Source organism: Rutidosis leptorrhynchoides, chromosome 7, assembly GCF_046630445.1.
Source record: "Rutidosis leptorrhynchoides isolate AG116_Rl617_1_P2 chromosome 7, CSIRO_AGI_Rlap_v1, whole genome shotgun sequence".
Classification (NCBI taxonomy): Eukaryota; Viridiplantae; Streptophyta; class Magnoliopsida; order Asterales; family Asteraceae; genus Rutidosis; species Rutidosis leptorrhynchoides.
Window position 1 is genome coordinate 16,347,168 of NC_092339.1, and position 21,368 is coordinate 16,368,535.

Sequence of the window (21,368 nt, forward strand, 5' to 3'; positions counted from 1 at the left end):
ATTACCACTGATGAAAAACCGTGTGTACTTTTAAAATTATAAACGCAACGGAACGATAAAAATAAATGTCAATTATTTTATTAAATAAAAACTTTCAATTAAACATTCACACGATTAACGGTTCCCAACAAGATCCAATTACACCACTAATAATTGTCAAATAAATAAATCACAAAGTGGAGTTTAGATATACCTTAAGCAAGCGATGCAAGAATGGTAGAAACAATTGTCCACGTTTAGGTTGAAACAAATATTCAAAGTGTATGAATATCTCTATGGTTGATCCACAAGCACGTCAAACAACACCAATCGAATGCTATTCCATATATATAACCCGAATACAACAAGATACAAAATCCAATTTTGTTCTTGTTATTAATGTCGAACCAAAACTTAACCAAAAGCAAATTGATTCTTACGCAACAAAAAGGTTTCTATCTCTTTCTTTTGTATTGGTACATCAAAAGAAATATTAATAAAACTCTTTTTCTTTCTTTGCTATGCGTTAATCATCCAAAAACAATAACAACTTTTCTTATTTTTTTTCGGCTAAAAACAATAATCACAAAAAACCACTTTTCTTTTCATTCCCTTTTGCCGTATGAAAAACAAAAGTGAAACCCCCTTTTTTTTTTTATTGTATTTCGGCTACCACCCACCAAGGTCAACTAACCTTTAATTTATATTAATTTATATTTAGATTTATGTAACTTTTCAGTGGATAACGAGTTTAACCATTAGGCCCATAATTTTCTTTTATTATCTTTAAATAATAATAAGCCCACATAATATATAATGGTTCAATGGTCCATTGAATATTGTATATTTAATTAAATCATATTTAATTAAATTATACTTTTCGAACTATAGGTTATAATTATATATCAACAATATATTATAATCGGTGTCTAAGTGCTTATAGTGTGTGACCCCATAGGCTTGTACATATGCGGTAGTATAGATTTGTGTTATGACGTGCACACTGAACCAACATTTCTCTCTACGTGTTTTAGGGTTTTGATCATCATCTTGTTTTGCTGTATACTGTGAGTGATTGATAAGTTCAATTCTGTTGAACTTATCTTGTGAGAATCATAATGTGTGAACTGGTTTTGAGGTTTACAATTGTTTTTGATTGTGAATCTATTTTAGTCAATTTTGGCTTCCTGTGATTGGAAGGTTGTCTTCCCGTGATTGGAAGATTATTTCCGTGTTCAACAATGAAGACTATCCCGAGTTCAATTCATAGTTGATGTTAATTACCTTGACATGCAGAAAGGTCTACGCGATCTTAATTGGTTCGGACACTCCATCCATTGTTTCGACTAAGCTTAAAAAACCGCGAAAGAGGAGGCTGATTCTAGAAGAGGATGTAAAGAATTTCACGAAATTGTGAACGATATTGATTGAGCTTACTGTGGTTGTCTTGTTTGTTTTAGCGTGGTAAGCTCGAAGATGGTTCTCAATCTTGCGTTGTCGTTTTGACCCGTCTCCCTCTTTTGCCTCTTTTGTTTGATGTCTTTATTTTGTTGGTTGTTTTGTCATTTTGCTAGATAGTGACATTTAGGTAATTACGTTATTTTGTGTTTTTAGGTCGAGTTCGAACGATTGCTATCTTATCGTTGTTGTATTGGAGTTTCATTCTTTTAATTATTTTTAATGAGTGTTTCTGATTTGTTATTTATATATGTTTTTTGTTAAAAAAAAAAAAAAAAAAAATTTACTTTCGGATAGATATAAATTAGGAAGTTGAATAATATGGAAAATGCAGCATCTTTTATCTTGATAAATCACAGGCATAAAACAGACACGTGTCATCACAGTATGCATCCTCACACAATACCTTTTTGTCAGAATTTTGGATTAAAAAAATCAGAAAAATCCTCATACTGACGCGTGTCCTGCTAATCCGTATTTGAAATAATAACTGCATAGCCCGCTTTATCCTCTTCAATACTTCTTTTTAGGGGTTCAATTGCTGCCTAATTAGGGTTTCTAATTCATTCATCATTTTATTGACCGACTCAACAAAATCACACACATACTCAAGCGACTTACTCAGATTCATCTACTCATCTATTCATCGTCATCTAATAGCGATATATGGATCTGATTTCTATCTTTTTCACCCGTCGCCATTAATGGTATGAGTCAAGCGTTTTTTGTTTTTATACAATCAGTCGATTTCTTCTTCTTTTAGTGTTTATTTGTTTGAATTTATCGATTGTTGTTTTGTTTTTGGTGGGTATTATACAATCAGTCGATTTCTTCTTCACTTGATCGATTACTGTTTTATTTTTGTTGGGTAGTAAAAACTGTAATTGCAGATTAGATTATTTCGCCCATTCAATATGTCAATTGTGGCTGCTATGAACACCGAACAATGTCCACCCTATCTGATTCCGGTAAGCTTCGTTTTTTTTTTCTTTTCGATTTTTGTTGCTGATATTTTGATTTCAAGGTTGACTTGATCATTTATTTATTACGTATATATTTATTTTTCACGTTGAAACATCGGAATTTCAAGTCAATATGGAGTGCGTGTACATACAAATCGGGACTCACGTGTAACCGGTAGCCTCAAGAATTTAATATTATAATCGGTTGATTTTTCTTATAAAGGAGTATTATTTCAGACATGTCGATTGTGAATTCAGAATCAAATAGGCACAGAGTTGGCAAATAGCGATCCAATGCTTTGAAGCTGCCATTGAAAGAAGAGTGTCTGATTGTAAACACCAAGTGAGATACACTATCTTTACCACAATCATTGGGTTTAGTTTATGAGTAGTTGTATTTTCAACAGTTCTTTCATCGACATACAATAACCATTACTATATTGTGGGCTCAAGTTGTGAATAAAATGCTTAGTTTTATTTTAATTACATTATTTTGTATGACTACACTATCCTCATGTTATTGTGTGAAACTTAATTCTTCATGACTGCAGGTTAACCTAATGGACAGTAGCAATTTAGTTGGTAGTATCAAACTGATTATATGACTCCCAAATAGACCAACACAAACTATTATTGCTACTTGAAGTTACAATGTTCTTTGTCAAGTAGTTGTCTTGATTGCACCCAGTTCCATTTGGGCGGGTTGGGTTTCTACGGGCTGCTGACTGTGTTGATTTTTATTAGTGTTTCGTTTCATAAAGTATGTCCAATTTACTTGGTTGTATGTTAATATCTGTAGTAGATAACCGAAGATGAGAAGTGTCATGAGAAAATATGGTACTCGAAGAAGAATGCTACAATAATCGAAGATGGCGAGGAGGAAGGAATTAACTGAATAAAAGAAACTATCCGACTTTCATATACCTAATACCTCATGAAATCATATAAGTAAGTATATATTGCTAAAACAAACTAAAATTGTGTGCAAAACACAAGCATGCACATTATGTTAAAACATGAAATCATACAAGTATGTACTGCTAAAACAAACTAAAAATGTGTGCAACAGTAGCTTAGATCAACAACAACCTTCAATATTGAAATCAATACTAGCCTTTTTTTAACTACGTATATTTGTTTTATATTGTATTTATGCTGAAGGTTTGGAATTAATGGCACCTATGCAACTTCAATGATTGTTGAAGCCAATGTTGCAATAACAGGTAAAGAACATACTTCGTATCAGGTTCTATCTATGGAACCTTGACGAGGTAATACATCATCAGCTCAACAATTCAATAGAACCGCATCTTAGAATATCAAGGTCTATTATTATTAAGGGATCTGCTTTCACGTAACAGATTTGGGGGTTTTTGGTAACCCTAAATTGAGTAACAATTCAACAATTCAAGATGGGGAAAACGTCAGGAGGGAAGAAGAAAAAGAAGGTGCAAACTTTTTCTTGGGTTTTGAGGAATAGGCAAATAGGGTTAGATGATGAACATGAAGGAAGATCCTTCGATCAATCTACTGGATCTAATCAATCGCCTAGATTGGATACGGTTGCACATGAAGACGGTAATTCTTCGTGTCATATGGATGATCAGATGAGCATACACGCGTCATCAGAATCTTCTGGCAAGGAGGATGAAGGTGTGACTGGTAAATTGGCTGATGTTGGGACTAAAGTAACAAGTGATGGATCTATGCAGGACCCAACCAAGCAGAGATCATACTTAATTACTACTGGTGGCTCAAATGATAATCATGATTCAGAGGGGATGGTTCTGAAAACCTATAGTGCTAGAAAGAGGAAGGGTAAAGTGAACCAGCTGATTGATGTTGGGGATGGTCCTTCTAAAGAAAAGAAGAGTGCTCAATTTGTTCTTTATGCTGGTGATTCTTCTATTCCTGTTAATGAAAAAATACTCCCTGAAGTAATTAAAAAACGCAAGGGTAACAGGAAGAAAGGTGGGTATGGTAAGAATTCTGCTATAACTGATCATTCTATTGATGATATTGTAGTTAATAATGATGATATTATTGCTAAATCTATTGGTGAAACAATTGCTGTTGCTAAGCCGACTGTTTCTGCTAGTCCTGTTGTATTCTTTAAGAGTTCAACAGATGGTAGTTATAATGAGGTTGATGTAAACCTAGTGGCTGCTGCTGAGAATGCTGTTAAGTTATTTAAGAATGATGGTTTTAGAGAGTCAATTATTGTTCCTGATGATTTCTCCCAATTTACATTGGGTGGCGATGTAACATTAATGAATATGCAGGATAATAATAGTGGTGATAATGATAATGTTGTTCCTGGGATTAAATCTGTAACAAAGGAGGGAGTTGAGACTAGTGATGGGCAAGGCAATACAGATAATAAAACCCCAAGAGCATGGGTAAATCCAAACGTCACTTTTGCTGACTTCTTAAAACAAAACAAAGATGAAGAGGAATTAAAAATGGAATTCATTCCACCTGTTTTAATGTCTAATGGTCAAAAGAGAGTTGTTTTCTCCGCTGAGGAGGTTAAGAAGGGCGGTAGTGCATTTTCTCTTCAATTATATGGGTATTTTATCGGAACTTCTATGGATTATAGGGTTGTTAATGCCCATCTAAGGAGAATGTGGTGGAGGTATGACCTTAAAGAAATCGTGAAAACAGCTGCAGGATTTTATTTATGCAAATTTAAAAGTGAAAAGGGTATGAAGGAGGTGCTTGAGAGTGGTCCATGGTTAGTTAATAATGTTCCTTTTTTTGTGAATCAGTGGGAACCTGGGGTTTGGCTTGAAAAAATTGAACCTGAAAAAGTCCCAATTTGGATTTGTATTCACAATATTCCAATTGAACTATGGAGTGGCAGAAGTATAGGTAAACTTGTTAGTGGTATTGGTAGGCCTATGTTGATGGACAAAGTTACTTCAGAGAGATGTTTGAGTAAAAGTGGAAGACTAGGGTTTGCTAGAGTTTTGACTGAAGTCAATGCAAATGATGACCTTCCTAGCTTTGTCGAATTTTCCTATCCTGTGATTGGTTCTTTTCCAGCCAAAGTGGGTAAACTTGAGGTGACCTATCAATGGAAACCGCCTTCATGCACTCATTGCAAAGTGTTTGGCCATTCTTTTAATACTTGTAAAATTAGGCCTAAAACAGAAGATGAAGTATCGGCACAAGTGTTAAAAGACGCTTTGAAAATCAACAATGATGGTGAAACAGTTGATTTAAATAACCAGTGTGTTGAGGACGGCTTTAAAGTTGTTGGTAAGAAAGGAAGGGTTTTTCAGAAGTTGAATTTTGATAATAATAAAAGTCAAAGGCAGTCAACCGAAGCAAAAGGTATCAAGCAAAATGCAGTTAAGAATAATTATGGTATTAAAGACAATATTGATGTGGAGGAAACAGATTGGAATGTGGAGTCCCAGAAAAGTCAAAATCATAATGTTTTGAGGAAAGGAGATAAAGGGAAGGGCATTGATGGTGAAGGTAATAATAAGACATATTCTAAAGATAGAATTGAAACAAACAATCCTTTTTATGTATTAGTAGATGATGAGGGTAATACTGATGGTAATACTGATGAGATTATAATTGAAGAATCTATAAATGATAAATTTGATGATAGGTGGAACTTACGGAATTCAGAAAAAAAGAAACTAAAAAGTTATTTGGATAAACATAATCCTCCAGGAAAAGAAGTAATCGATCAATGGCAACCACACGAGTTCAAGTATTTTAGGACTCAATGGATTGCTGCTGGATTTGGTAACTTTGATAAAGATGGCATGGTTATTGGCGATTGATGTTAAGTTTGATAATAATGCTCCGAAATTAGGGTATTCATCTTGTTAGTTTCTTACTTTATGTCTAGTATAGGTCCTCGAGTTTCACTCAAATTAGTGTTACTCGTATTGTAATCCTCTTTGTATCATTTCCTTATCAATAAAATTAGCTTGCTTTTCAAAAAAAAACAGGTAAAGAACATACTAAGATTTCGTACAATTGAATTATGTAGTTATTTCACCATTTTTTTTCCATCTTCTACCATGCTCATTGTGTTTGTGATTTTTGTTTCATAAATTCTCGGTGGGTATTATTTAATTCCCATGCTTGATCAAATGCTTGGTGAGTATTATTTAATTTTAATATCTGCATTGCTAACATAAAGTGGCTCACAGGCCATTAGGCGAAGATTTGACAAGCGAATTTACATTCCTCTACCAGATGTGAAGACAAGGCAGCACATGTTTAAGGTAAATGAATCAAAATTCTCACATTAAGCTTTAAAGAACAATATATTGGTCATTCATACAACTTAAGTTAATTATGACCACAAATTTGATGCAAGTAGGTACACCTTGGTGATAAACCTCATAGCCTAAATGATCGTGACTTTGAGCAATTGGGTTACAAAACTGAAGGGTTTTATGGTTCAGATATTGCAGTTTGTGTGAGTGTTAATGGTCCCTTGAAATAATTTGTTTTATGACTGTTTTTGTTTCAAAGTTTTATTGAAGATTGATATGGCTCAAACCCCTTTATGTGCATCTTTGTTTTATTGAAGTTTCTTATTTATGTCGTCTAAATCGAATATCTGAAGTTGCTCAGAAAGGCACGGGGTTATCTTCCTAGCAAATTTTCTGAGATAGTAGTAACCCTCTGTAGAAAAGACCTCAACAAGGTTAGTTTTTAAATTCGAGATTTTTTTCAGTCGTCTTCATTAGTTATGTTTTCTTTTTTCCCATTTTCGTCAACCGAAGGTTTTCATGTTATTTTTTACATTCATTTCACCCCCTTTAGGATCTCTAATTTTTGTGTCATGACGTGAAACACCTTGGACTTTATAAATTCGATTGTGTTACACTCCTTACATTCTTTGCATATAATGGTCATAATGAATGAATTTGGGCTGCGAGACGGTTCGAGTGCATGTAAACAACAATGAAAGATGAAGTGGTAACAATGAAAATCCTTTCTCCAATTTTGCTGTTGAATGATTTATTGTCATTGAATATTTTATGATTAACGTGGAAGATAATTAAATTAGAAAGTAAACTTGAAAGACAATGGAGTCTTCATTTTTATTGAAGTGGCTTCATTTATTTTGAAGTGGCACCTATTAAATTGCGAGAAGTAAGTTTCTTGGTTAATATTTATGGAATTTATCATTGTTTTGTTTGAAAGTTCAATTATATTATCTTTTACTTATGTGTTACATTTTGGAGGTAGCTAATCAAATTGGATTGATAATTGGGTTGATATTACCAATGTACACATACACATCGTTTTTCTATTGAGTACCATACAATGTCCTTTTAAATGAATAATGTTATCCTTCTTTATTGAGTTCCATATAAAGTATTGTATCTGTGGAGTTAATGAAATTATAATTGGGGTATTTGTCTTCAACAGTATCATTGTCATGTGGTTTAGTTGAGAACTGGGAAATGGTAATGGAAAATTAGGGTGATCGCATTTTATTGTTTGACACTCTACTTGAATTTCATCTAGACCATCACAACATCAAGTTAGAGATGTTTGTAACGGGAGCATATGCATGTAGGTAAATACTCTCTGCAAATCTTCAAATTAGATATAAATATTGACCTGAATGCAGTACAATTTCTTTTTGCTATGCATGCCAATTTGCTTGGGTTTTGGTGTTTATATAACATAACGTGATGGAATAATGGTTGATTAATATTTGGGTTTAGTTAAGACAATGTCATATCCTTTTTTCTTTTTCTTCCTATCTTACATTTGGTATGTTTAACATATCTTTTTTTTTTTTTCTATTTATTTGCATATATGTTGAACAACAAATTGAGTAATGCATAATCTAATAGGTTTGTATGATGAATTTACTGTTAGGTTGAGCAACTAAACATGATATTCAAGTTAAGTGGTTCACTTGGAGGACTATTGGAAGAGGTTATCTTTGTCAAAAGTCACTTTGTTTATGCCACGCCAACCTTCAGTCCATATTAGGAGATTTCTGTTGTCACAAAACAGTTTAATTATAATGACTTGATCGGACCAGTTCAATTTTATTAGTGATTAGTTTCGCAATTGTAATTGTGTAATACAGGTTTGGTGCCAATAGTAACGCATTCAAATACTATTCTATAAGCTCTCGTGCAACGTACGAGCTTTTAAATGTATATTTGGTTGTGAAAAAAAATAATGTTTTTACTATATCGTTAATTAATTAATTATTTATATATATATATATATATATATATATATATATATATATATATATATATATATATATATATATATAAAGGAGAGACTAGGAAGTTGTTATTGTATATGCAAAATCGTTTGTGCGATTTCCCCCAATCTAATTTCGTTGAAAACGCCAGTTCCAGGCGGTGGTGACTGGTGGTAGTATGGCGGAATCAGGTGTACTGTTTAACAATCATCATTCAATTAGTAAACAAAAATTAATCAAATCAGTAATCTTATCATCGTCACTATTCGATAAGCTCGCTGATGAGCTATTAATCGAAATCCTAATTCGTCTCCCAATTAAACCAGTCAATCTCTGTAAGTGCGTTTCATCTCGCTTTCGTTCGTTAATTTCAAATTCACATTTCATCAAATGTTACATTAATCATCATCTTCATTATAACCAGAATCATCAATATCCTTTCAACAATCCTTTTGCTCTATATTATCAGTCAAGACCTGCGTATTTTAACTTGAGCCGTCATTATCTCATGGATATCGATTTGATATTCGAATCCCCCATTTTCGAGTCTCCTTGTTTTACCTTATCTTTTGTTGCTTCTAATAATCATGAATTAGAGCAACACGCTTTGCAATACTTAGCTTCGAATAACGGATTAGTGTTGTGTTGCACAACTTTAAGTACTCCCATGGTGTATTTCGTTTGTAATCCGTTAACGAAACAGTATGTTAGGTTGCCTTCGCCTCCTAGTAATGTTATAAGTGTTTATATCGGGTTTATCTGTTATCCGCAATATGATTATGATGATGGAAGGGATACCAGATTTAAGGTGGTTAGAATTTTAGTTGTTAACTCTCATTCAGCCAGGGACTTAACAAAGATATTGAAATTGGAAGTATTTTGTTCAGTGTCAGGAAGATGGAGTGAAGAGTACTATATGTCGAGATCTATTTCTTCTGATGATTATCATGAATTTTTTTTTTTTTGGATGGGATTACATGTGTCATAGTGCTGTGGCGTGGAACGGGTTGTTACTTTGGGATACACTTTCAACTCTTGGTATTTTTACTTACAATCCTCACAATGGTGAATATAAAACCATTGAGCGTCCACATGAGATAAGTGACCCATTACAATTCTTAGGGGTGTCAAATGGTTTGCTCAGGTATTCTTGTTTATTTTGGGAAGATATGAGTTATCAAGTGTGGGAGCTAAAGGATTATGATAATGGTGGGGAATGGTGGTTGTTGCATTATTTTCGTTTGGATGAAATGGAATCTATGGCTCTAAACGTTAACAAGAAATCTATGCGCTTGCTTTTACCACATCCACTTAATCATGATATTGTTTTCTTCTGGTGCCGGTCGTCGCGTATAGTTGTGGAGTATAATATGCAGAATAACCTTTTGAAGTTACCATGTTTTATTCGAGGTCTTCAGATGATCGGTGTTTTGAGCCCTATGTTCTTCCCCTTTGTACTTCCTTCCTGGCCTACTGCAGTTCCTCCCATCCCATTAATTTAATGTTCTGTATCAACATTACTTTCCTATTGTCTAATTTATGCAAGTAATGACTTCATCACACTGTTGACATCAAATATATGGTCTAGTTGAGTTGAGCTTATTCTTTGCCTTTTTGTTACTGTTAATTAGTAACACATTCTTTCCTATTGTCTAATTTATGCAAGTAAAGATGATTTTTTGACAAAATGTGTTTTGGGTCAACCCAAGCAACCCACTATTCCTATAGTAAAATAAGGTTAACATTAAAATAACGTTGGAAGGGAAACAATTATTTTTTACCTTGATATAGAGGCGTGTGGGTTAGTTGTAACCGTTTTTGATCCCTTTGATTTGTCTTCTAGTTAATTAATCACTATTTGTGAATAATCAAAGAGGTGTCAAAAAAAAGCAGGACTGAAACTCGAGGAAGAAATGTCAAGTGGCAAATAAAAAATAAAGAATACAATATATAAAAGCTTCTTTATGTTCAATTTCCCAAATAACAAAATTCCTGCAAAAACAGTTTTTCTTCCATAATTATAGTAGTAACAGATAAGGTGATGTTTATTACCTGTGAAAAACAGAGAATGTATTTAGAAGCCCAGATTCCACAAGTGGCAGTTTTTACCCTATCGATGGTCGGAAAAATGATTCTAATAGTTGATCTGTACGTTTGTGTAGTAGATCCGTACGTATGTAGGTACATCCATACGTACGAGTGATAACAATGTATGGGTCAGGTGTAATTTTGACCTGAGTGTCAAATTGAATGTGTTTAGCTTGTTTACTATAACGCCCTTAAACCCATAATAGGGAACGACAATTTTTTTTTACAAGGTATAATGGTGCGGCACTAAAGAGCAATAACGACACACCACAAAGCTAAATTTTCATTTTTCCAAGTCAGTAGCTTTTCCACATTATGGTGTGGGGCACCTGACCTGATACTTCAGGTTTCTGCCTTGTTAAACACTTTTTACCCACACCTGAAAACCCATTTTGACAGATGCTGACTAAACCAATATATCAACCATTTTAACACTCAAAATCATTATAACTTCACTTCAAACTTAATCTTGACAAAACTGTATGATCTTATCTTTCCACATAATCATTCCAATACTTAACGTATTTCATATGCTATAACACTCAAATCATCATAACATAAACTCATGACAATTTCATTCATCTTGACATACAATTTTGACACTATACGGCGTCTATAGAAAACGACAATCAAAAACATCATAAAAGAGACTTGCATACCGATTACTAAATACTAATGCTTTCACACGTCGCCGGAGCGACCCCCCTTACCTTCAAGGTGCTTGCTTGAACCTATAAGGGAGCTTGCTAGGACCAAATTCTTCACTTCACACAATGCATAAGTGCAAGTCCGCCAATTAATCTTTCATTTCTTCCCAAGTACTTACAAACATGACACCAGCTAATAGAGAGTAAGCGTATGCTTAGTGAGCAACATAGTAGTTAGAAATTATTAACTAAAACATGTTAAACTTTAAGTAACAATAATTCTCATCCACATCCCGCTTCCTCGGTAGCTTATATCGTTTGAAACTATGGAAGATCTTTGTTCGGTCATCTAGTAATGGAAGATCTTTGTTGAACTGATGGAAGATCTTTGTTGAAATTATGGATCGAGTATGTTACCTAAACATCTAGTAATGGTATGAGTTGAAACATTATCATTCCCTAAAGAGAGATGATTTCATATATCTAGTTTAGTATAATAGGTAGATTCAATGGGCCATGTTGTGTCATCGGGGATTTTGAACCGGTTTGACACCAAGATGAAAGACTGAGGAATTTGGTTAGTGAATAACATTACCAACTTCAATGACTTTATTTCAAGTTTCAAGGCACACCATCCCATATACATGGTCATATACCTATGTTGTGACAATTTCAACCAACCCTCCAATCTGTTTCTTGTAATTTTTTATACCCAATATCTTCTTAGCTTCGCCCAACTCCATTCAAATTCTGAATTTAAAATCTTATTGGTATGCTCAATTTCTAACTTGTCGTGACATGCTATCAACACATCATCTACATACAACAATAAATATAGATATTTTCTAATAAGATGTCCAATAGCAAGCAGGTCTAGCTATTTCACATTGATGTAAACCCATACATTAAATTTCTTACATACCTTTCTTTGTATCCAATATATCATAATTAGACACATGGATAATATATGAGGAAATTCAGTTTGTTCGACCCAATCATTTTTTCAATGGGTCAATTTTCTTAAATCACATAACGGATCAAACAAGTCAAATATATATTTTCAGCAAATATGGGAACATGCGAAAATATCGGAAGTCAACCCATATTTGTAATCACTACTAAACACAACCACCTGTTAGGTAACAAATATAAGGTCACATGTGTTTATTACCTGGATAAAACGGTCCTAAAAAGACTTGAAAGTTTTCGTAACGACATTTTACCCATTTTATTGTATGTTGTTTTTCAAATGTTAAAAGTAGAAACAACTCTTCCTATTTTGAACCAAAATACATAAGAATTAACAAATCAATAATAAGAACAGGGACATAAAAATATTCATTGAATCATTAACAATGACTGTAGTTAAGATTAAGATCTATAGTAAATTAATAAGTCAACACCCTTAATCTTCTAGCAAAAATACTAATTAAGGTGTTGTTTTGTTTTCTTTGAGCTGTTGATTGCCTCTGCTCCTCCTTGTTCTTAATCTGTTTTATACTTAAGTTTTACTTCCATGATAAATTTCTCAATCTCTCTTATAACCTCTGCGGCTTTTTCTTTCACCTGTTTCGCTTTTTGATTCTTCACTTTTTTCCCCTGCGCCTATTTTTTCAGTTTGTAATCTTCGAATTTTGAAATTGCTTCTAATAATTCTTTATTTGCTACAACTTGTAAGGTACAGTCGAGCCCTTCAAGCCTACTCCTTTTTTGAACTTGTTTCCACATTTTCAATTTCAAAGTATTCAATTGGATCACTACATGTTACTCGTTGCCTTTCTACATAAGCTTTTAGCTCTCCGGTGACGCGATCCATTGAGACGGCCTCAGGTAAATCGATGGAACTGATTCCATCCGCTAATATATTCTCGATACAGCATTCATTTTCTAGACTCCAATTGTCAGCTTTGGGTTTTTTGGTATAACTAGTCATCCAGTTTCCAATTTTTTTCATGAGCACTTTAGCCCCATTATAAGGTTCTGGTGTTTCATTTCGATCAGTTAGCAAATTGGAGAAGGTTCCTACTTTGTTTACCAGGCTTTCCAGTTCTTCTAATACCCCTTAATCCAGGGTTTTGTTACAAGTAACCCTAGTAGAGACAATTAATTGATAAGGACAAAGAAAACTGCAACATAAGAACAATATTTAGGGGGGAAAAACAGCACTATTAAAATTTATGCACAAAAGAAAAAGAAAAAAACAGCAGATGTCAACTTAAAAGCCGAGAGGTGCTCAAAAGCGTTCCTAAAACCTAAATTTTGACCCAATTGACAGAAAAAACTCGTTCTCTGTTGCCATATAGTTTGATGAGGGAATCAGACTCACTAGCACATGTTTTAGGCAACAAAGAACGAGTTTCTTCTGTCCATTGGGTCAAAATTCGAGGATTACAAACTGAAAAAAGAGGTGCAGAGGAAAAAGCGACGAATCAAAAAACGAAACACGTGAAAGAAAAAGCTGCAGAGGCTATAAGAGAGTTTGAAAAATTTATCCTGGAAGTAGAACTTATGTATAAAACAGATGAAAAACAAGGAAGAGCAGAGGCAATCAACAGCTCAAAAAAAGAAAAAAAAAAAGAGAACAACAACAACAACCAACAACCCTTAATTAGTATTTTGCTAGAAGATTAGGGGTGTTGTGGTAATTATAATTTAGTATTTTGCTAGAAGATTAAGGGTGTTGACTTATTGATTTACTATAGACCTTAATCTTAACTACAGTCATTGTTAATGGTTCAATGAATATTTTTATGTCCCTGTTATTATTATTGATTTGTTAATTCTTATGTATTTTGATTCAAAATAGGAAGAGTATGTTTCTACTCTTAACATTTGAAAAACAACATACAATAAAATGGGTAAAATGTTGTTACGAAAACTTCCAAGTCTTTCTAGGACCATTTTATGTAGGTAATAAACACATCTGATAGGCTGCAAAAATGCGGACTGACTGTCGATTTTGTGTTATAAAAGTTTCATACTTTCTTAGCTAAAAGCAACATCTTTTTATCAGGACAGTCCCACACCTGAGTTTTTAAGCTATCATGACAAGCCTTACAGAAAGGGCGATGATGCTTCGGGCCTTACACTTGGTTTTAGTACGTTTGTAAACTGAACATGTGACCTTATATTTGCTACCTAACAAGTGGTTGTGTTTAGTAGTGATTACAAATATGGGTCGGCTTATGATATTTTGGCATGTTCCCATATTTGCTGAAATATATATATATATATATATATATATATATATATATATATATATATATATATATATATATATATATTTGACTTGTTTGATCCGTTATGTGATTTAAGAAAACCTACCGAAATCGACCCATTGAGAAAATGATTGGGTCGAACAAACTGAATTTCCTCATATATTATCAATGTGTCTAATTCTGATATATTGGATACAAAGAAGGGTATATAACAAATTTAATGTATGTGTTTATATCAATGTGAAATAGCCAGACATGTTTGCTATCGGACATCTTATTAGAACAAAAACGAATTTCCTCAGAGGATCAAACATATCTATATTTACTGTTGTACGTAGATGATGTGTTGATGTACGTAGATGATGTGTTGATAGCATGTCACGACAAGTTAGAAATTGAGCATACCAATAAGATTTTAAATTCAGAATTTGAATGAAGGAGTTGGGTGAAGCTAAGAAGATATTGGGTATAATAATTACAAGAAACAGATGTATATGACCATGTATATGGGATGGTGTGCCTTATGTTGAGGTTGTTGGTAGCCTAATGTATGTAAAAATACATTCAATAAATATAAAAAATTGGGGTAGGTACAAGCATCAGTCATAACAATATTTTTCATAAGTACTACATATTGTTGGATTATAGGCCCCCTTGAATTATGGACCCAAAGGGATCTAATGTATTCCCGGGTTATATCAGTTTTGAAAGTTCATACCGATGATAATTCAGCATATATATGCTTACTAAATCGTTGCCTGGATCAAAGTTCAAGCTATGTTTAAATGCTAAAAAATTGGATCAAAATTGGCACATCAAGGTGGATATTGTGGAAGTACGAGGGTGTCATGTGCAATTCTTCTAAAGTTACAAGTACAGGGACCAGTTTGGTAATTACACGAAGATATGAATGTGGCCATTATTTTTCTGTTACACGCTCCAGTCCAGTCAATTTTGAATTTCGTTGAGTTCGCCAAATCAATATATATCAAGTTAATTAGTTTTATCAAACTAATCGGCCTCATATTTATATCAAACTTATCGGCCTCATATATTAGTTTTTCTGTTAAACGCTCCAGTCCCAATTTTCACACACACACACACATATATTGATTATTGATTGATGATAAAAACCTAACCTGGATATGACGTCAATAGTTTTAGTCCGAATGCCAGGTTGAATGTGTATAATGTGGTTGTTATTATTTTTAACAGCAGCAACAAATGCATTAATATCCCTCTTCCAAACACCGCTCTGTTTCCCAATCCTCCAACGATACTCCACAATGTTCCAATCCTTTAGACAGAAGTTGACAACATCAACACCTATACCCTCTTGTTTTAACTTCTCTGCGTACCACTTTCCAGATACTTGCACATTGTATATTGGAGGACTAACAGGCAATTAAGAACAAACATATATAACTTATATATAAGTAGTAAAGTTGAAACATTAGTTAAGAATAATAATTAAAAATATAAATACATACCCTCCAGTAAAGATAAGTATCCTTTTTTGGTTACTTGGATAATCACGCTCAAATATCAACAAGGAAGTATCAATCGCTTCTAAAATGTCCAACAAAGCAGCACCGGAGATCCTTATAGCTGAGAAACAACAAAGTAACTTTTTATTGATAAATAATCCTACCCTACTATTGGTGATTGGTGATTGGTGATATAATATAAAAAACAAGACTAGGTAGGAAGCTAACAATGAAGGTGACGCAGGATTTTATCAAGATCACTAGTAGGTTTGAGCAGCTTACAGACACCACATCCAATACCCATTGTCACAATGCCTATAGCATTTTCTGGATTAGACTATTAGAAAAAGAAAAAAAAAAGTTTCCAACATTAATTTGGTGATATGTCAGCAGCACAAGGAGCATTAAATTATAATATAAATAATAATAATAATAATGGAAACATACAAAGATACAGAAAGGTTTTATGTATGAAAATAAGAGCAACCTTATTATTATTATAACTTACTGTATATATAATAATGGCTAACCTGACCTGATAAACCCATTGGATCTGGATGGAATTAATTTAATTAATTAGGGATCTCTAGAGTATTTGGTTTGATTTTAAACAACTAAAAGGATCATATTTTAATAATCATTTTCATACTAGATACTAAATACTAAATCAATATTAAAAGGTCGTTTCTTTTATCAAACGATCATCTTCGTTGAATGAGATATGCATCTTCAAACATACTCATATACAGTAAATCAACATATCAATATAAATATATCAACACAAGTCACATAACCGCCAATATAAATGATTCAGATTGGATAATTCAATGTAGAGCATCGAGTATAATTTGAACAAAAACAAAAAATATTGTAAGGTCATTCATTGATCTTCTTCGTGGACTGTGATATGAACATCATTAAATTAGATATATTCATTCGTTCAATCAATTTATATTATAGTTATCAACAAAATTAGTTGTTGAGCTAAACTAACAAAACAAAACAAAATACCTTGAGTTTAGCTCGACAATACGATCGAACACACTTAAGTTGAAGCCCATAGTTATAATGATTGCGGTTCATCCATTCAGAATTGTCCATACAAATGATAATAGCCTCCTAGGATATCAACCCAACCAAGTTTGATTAGATCAATCTATATAGATAGATAACATAGATAAATAAATAATAAAAGAAAATAAAAAAGAAAAGAACAGAAAAGAAGATAACGATACCTTCCGCCCCATGGTTTTAATTGGGGATAAAACTGATCAACTCTTCCACCAGATTATGAACCCTAAATCGACCGATTTATTGAACTTCGAATCAAAATAAAATTTGGCCCGTCCCCTTTTTATGTATATCCGCAAGTAGTTCTAACTAGGTTGAGAGGCCGCGCTCCGCTGCGGGTTTTGAGCAACCATAACACTAACATCCGAAAATACGACTTCTTTTTATACATTAGTCGTTATGTCAATGAGATTTCGAGTACACAACATGTTACATGATACGAATAAGCATGGATTCACATGATACAGTCTAAAAACAAATTCCACTTCTTCTGTCAAACAAAAAAACCTCACATGGTTAGTTATGTAATACATACAGCTGAATGTCCATCAAATGTATTTCACATTACCATAACATAACAGAAAGTGTTACATGTAAATGTCTTCTTATTAACAACCATAATCATTTAGAAGTTAAGGCTTTACCTTCCCTTCACCTTCTTTTGAGAAGCAGATTAATCATTTTTTAACAAAATGAGTAAACAATTCTGTTCTGTCTGCTGCACTAAAAACCTTCAACTTCCCCTGTCCCTTGCTATTCTTTCTGTAAATATAAAATAACAGACAATTATAAATTGAACGAAATGCACATTAACGCACTAATTGGAGTAAATTAGCTTATAGTGAATTCATAATTAAGTTCAACATTAAATTAGCAAAATTATATTGATCTATACTATATACAACATGACAACACTTACACAACCTTTTGGATATAAAGTCTTTTGTAAATCGCATGACTACTGATTGCAAGTAGACGTACATGACTAATTATTTATGAAATTGACGTAATTTTAAAGAAACTTAACGGATTAAAACCGTTTTGCAGATCTACCTTGAGTAAACAATGGATATGTGTCAAGTATCAACAAAGATACCGAAAAATTAATGAATAGCGAAATTAGGTTGCTCAGAATAACTGAAATAAACGAATCTGTAGCGATTAGTTTAGCGAGCAACAACTAATTTTTTATTTTTATTTTTACAGTGCGAAACACTAATTGGAGAAAAATGAAGAATAGCCCATTGAAGAAGCGTAAAGGAAGACTGACCTTCATTTATTTGTGATTTTTAGCACTCTTTTGAAGAAGATCAGGAGGATATGTAACTAAGCTGCAAAATTAGGGTTTAAGATAGAAGAATTTCAGTAGGGGATTTAGGGTTTAAAACAGTGACGGCGGTGAGTAATCTAGAAGAGAGTGACAAATGGAAGGTAGGTTTAAAAGTGTGTGTCCAGTTCAAAAGTTAGGGGTATTTTCGTCATATTAAGAGGTTTTATGAGTAGTGGCAATTTGCTACTGGTTGTCAAAAATAAAAGGTTATAAAAAATTTGAGAAAGACATTTCAGGACAATTTGAATAGTACGTACGAAGGTTTCAAAATTCGCTATTTGGAGATTAATCGGTCGGGATTTTGAAGTATTAATCGATAATTCGGGGATTAATCGGAGATTAATCGGAGATTAATCAGATTATACTGTATACATTTAAATATTAAATTTTAAAAATTATATGTGTAACTATAAAAAAATTCATAAATATAAAGATAATTTTTAACATAATTGTCTAAAATTGTTCATTCTACTTCAGAACTATAAAATTCAAGTTTAAATTCATGTTAAAATGTTAACCATTTTTTATTCTGACTGACTTTGATTACCAAATTGGATTTTGATCCATCAATTGACGCTAACCATTTAATTAAACGGATTTTTTGAAATCGAAACGGATTGCTCCAAAAAATGATTAATCGGGGGATAATCGGCGAGTAATTGGGTTTTTTACAACACTGGTGCCACTACCAGTGTTGCAAAAGTCAGCCGACTTGGCCGACGCGTCGTTTGTAAGGCATGGCCGATGCGTCGTTGCTAAAAAGTCGGTCAAAGGTAAAAAGTCGATCAAAGTCGGTCAAAGTCAGAAAAAGTCGGTCAAATTCGGAAAAAGTCGGTCAAAGTCAGTCAAAGTCGGTCAATTTTTTTTTTTTTTTTTGTAATATTGTTATTTGTCCATGTTTATTGTAAATATAGTTTATATTTTAAGATTCGATCTATATAATATTATATGTAAATATATATTTAATAAATCTATTTCAAAAAGTCAACGTTAGTTAACGCCCGTTGCATCCCCGTTACGTCGTCGTTGCGTTCAACGCGTCGTTTTTTAGACATGGCCGTTGCGTTCCCGACTCGCGTCTTTTACAACCTTGGCCACTACTAGCTTTAGTGTATTTCCTCCTCCTTAAAAACTGAGAATTACAAAACAGCCCCTAAGCTTATCAAATTTTTATTTATATGTTCATATATGGCTAGAAATATTTTATTACTCCGTAGTAACTAAATTTAACGATTGTCCATCCATAATTAAAGTAAACATTTTAGTCTTCGCTTTAATAGATGTGGTGCCCTACTTAGACTACTTGCATCGAAGCATCAAGATGCACTCCGTCAATTGAGTTGGTGAAATTTGACTCCATTAACAGTTAGTCGGAAGTTGACGAAATCAAGATGATATCAACCGAAACCAACAACAATCGCACAATCATTCACTCAACTAGAAACTCTAAATTATGTTACTTAAAATCAGTAAAATTACAAAGTATATATAATTATATCTATTATTATTATTATTACCTTTTATAATACTAATTGCCAAACCAATTTTCGTCACACGCTTGCCAAATTCATTCAAAACCGCAACAACAAAATAAAAAACATTTTCACCCCTCCAAAAATTAACAAACATACAATTCCTCTCCCAAATAAGGGGCGCAAAATGTAGAATCATTATTTTATTAAAAAAAACACCTAAATTTTTAACCGGCCGTATCTTCCCGCTCGCCGTGAGTTAAATTTCTACGACGTCACCGTCCAACTCGAAATAATTTTACGAACACAACGCAACTAACCATACGCGAAACGGACGTTTTTTATAAAACGCTAAATATTTCAGACTATCGTTCATACATATATATGCACGTATAATAAACAACTCAAACTAACTATATCATATCGATGGTTCAGTCCCTTTTTTTACGCGATTTTTCCAGCGCTAAAAACGTGCAGGCCATTAGGTATCCAAACATACCGCATCAATACATTTTTAATTGTTTAAACATTTACGTTAAATATGAATATGCAATTCGAAAGGCCTCGCAGCATCGCGCGAGCCAATCATGCTAGTTATATACTAAATAGGTGCGTAAGTTTGTGTCGTATTATAAAGCAAAACGACACACCTTAACTAAATATATCTTACCTACTAACTCATTGGAGTGAGTTAACTTCATTATCGCATTATAGACAGAAGATTTTATCAAAACAATTATTTTTTTAATAAACATTAGATAAAAGTATAATGACTTTTAATTATGAATTATTACTCAATCTAGTTTTTTTGAGTTTTCCTAAATTAAATGTGCACTTCGCACATTATTTGTTCTAACACAGGCAAAGTCGTTCTAACATCAAAAAAGATGACCTGGCCTAGAAAATTCCAATGAGTTCAAACAATATACACTGAATTCGAACAAAATGTTGTTCAAACCCCACTTCGAACAACATACACTGAATTCCAACAAAATGTTGTTCGAACATCAGTTCGACCACGGTACCACTGTGTTCCTACAAGCTTTTGTTCAAATACTTAAATATTCTGTAGTTCAAACTATTTTATATTAATTTAATTCATACCTCAATCTTTTTTATGATTTTTTTTTCAAAATTTTCTTTATTCTTTCTTTACATATTTTTTTCCCCACATTATTAATTAACGGATGTACTCAAATAACGTGCGTTTAATTAGTTGAATTATTAAAGATCAAATTATATGTATTTGGTATGATTTAACAAATTATTGCCTTTTTATTATGTTAAACTCATTATCCTTAAAATACTTCAATTGAAAACATATAGTTATATATAACAAAAAGCTTCTTGCACGCAGCGGAGCGTGTTGACCCGTACTTGATATATTCAAAAGACAAGATTTTATTCCTCGTCCCTGAACTTTACATCAACTTTGACTCCCTGTC

The 21,368-nt window shown here is 33.0% G+C and overlaps 1 protein-coding gene, 1 long non-coding RNA gene and 1 pseudogene across 4 annotated transcripts; 2 read left to right on the forward strand and 1 right to left on the reverse strand.

Annotated features, from left to right (window-relative positions):
- The first annotated feature begins 2,011 nt into the window (after nucleotides 1–2,011).
- On the forward strand, nucleotides 2,012–8,522 carry LOC139858112 (uncharacterized). The gene is made up of 6 exons (XR_011762812.1): nucleotides 2,012–2,405; nucleotides 2,528–2,742; nucleotides 3,199–3,347; nucleotides 3,561–3,622; nucleotides 6,575–6,649; nucleotides 6,748–8,522. It is a non-coding gene; the product is annotated as an uncharacterized lncRNA (long non-coding RNA).
- A 266-nt stretch (nucleotides 8,523–8,788) lies between these two features.
- Nucleotides 8,789–10,175, forward strand: LOC139858610 (putative F-box protein At3g23950; annotated as a pseudogene).
- Nucleotides 10,176–11,234: 1,059 nt separating this feature from the next.
- Nucleotides 11,235–18,507, reverse strand: LOC139857780 (26S proteasome non-ATPase regulatory subunit 4 homolog). Of its 3 annotated transcripts, none has more exons than XM_071846617.1 (7): nucleotides 18,392–18,507; nucleotides 17,286–17,883; nucleotides 17,062–17,169; nucleotides 16,279–16,387; nucleotides 16,054–16,171; nucleotides 15,703–15,957; nucleotides 11,235–11,538 (listed from the first exon to the last, which is right to left on the reverse strand). In XM_071846617.1, exons 2-7 carry the CDS (start codon nucleotides 17,295–17,297, stop codon nucleotides 11,460–11,462), a joined length of 681 nt encoding a protein of 226 aa, XP_071702718.1. In that variant the 5' UTR covers nucleotides 17,298–17,883; nucleotides 18,392–18,507; the 3' UTR covers nucleotides 11,235–11,459. The 3 variants fall into 3 exon arrangements, with proteins under 3 accessions (XP_071702718.1, XP_071702720.1, XP_071702719.1); XM_071846619.1 differs by having other exon boundaries at nucleotides 11,235–11,762; XM_071846618.1 differs by having other exon boundaries at nucleotides 11,235–11,770.
- Nucleotides 18,508–21,368: the final 2,861 nt, after the last annotated feature.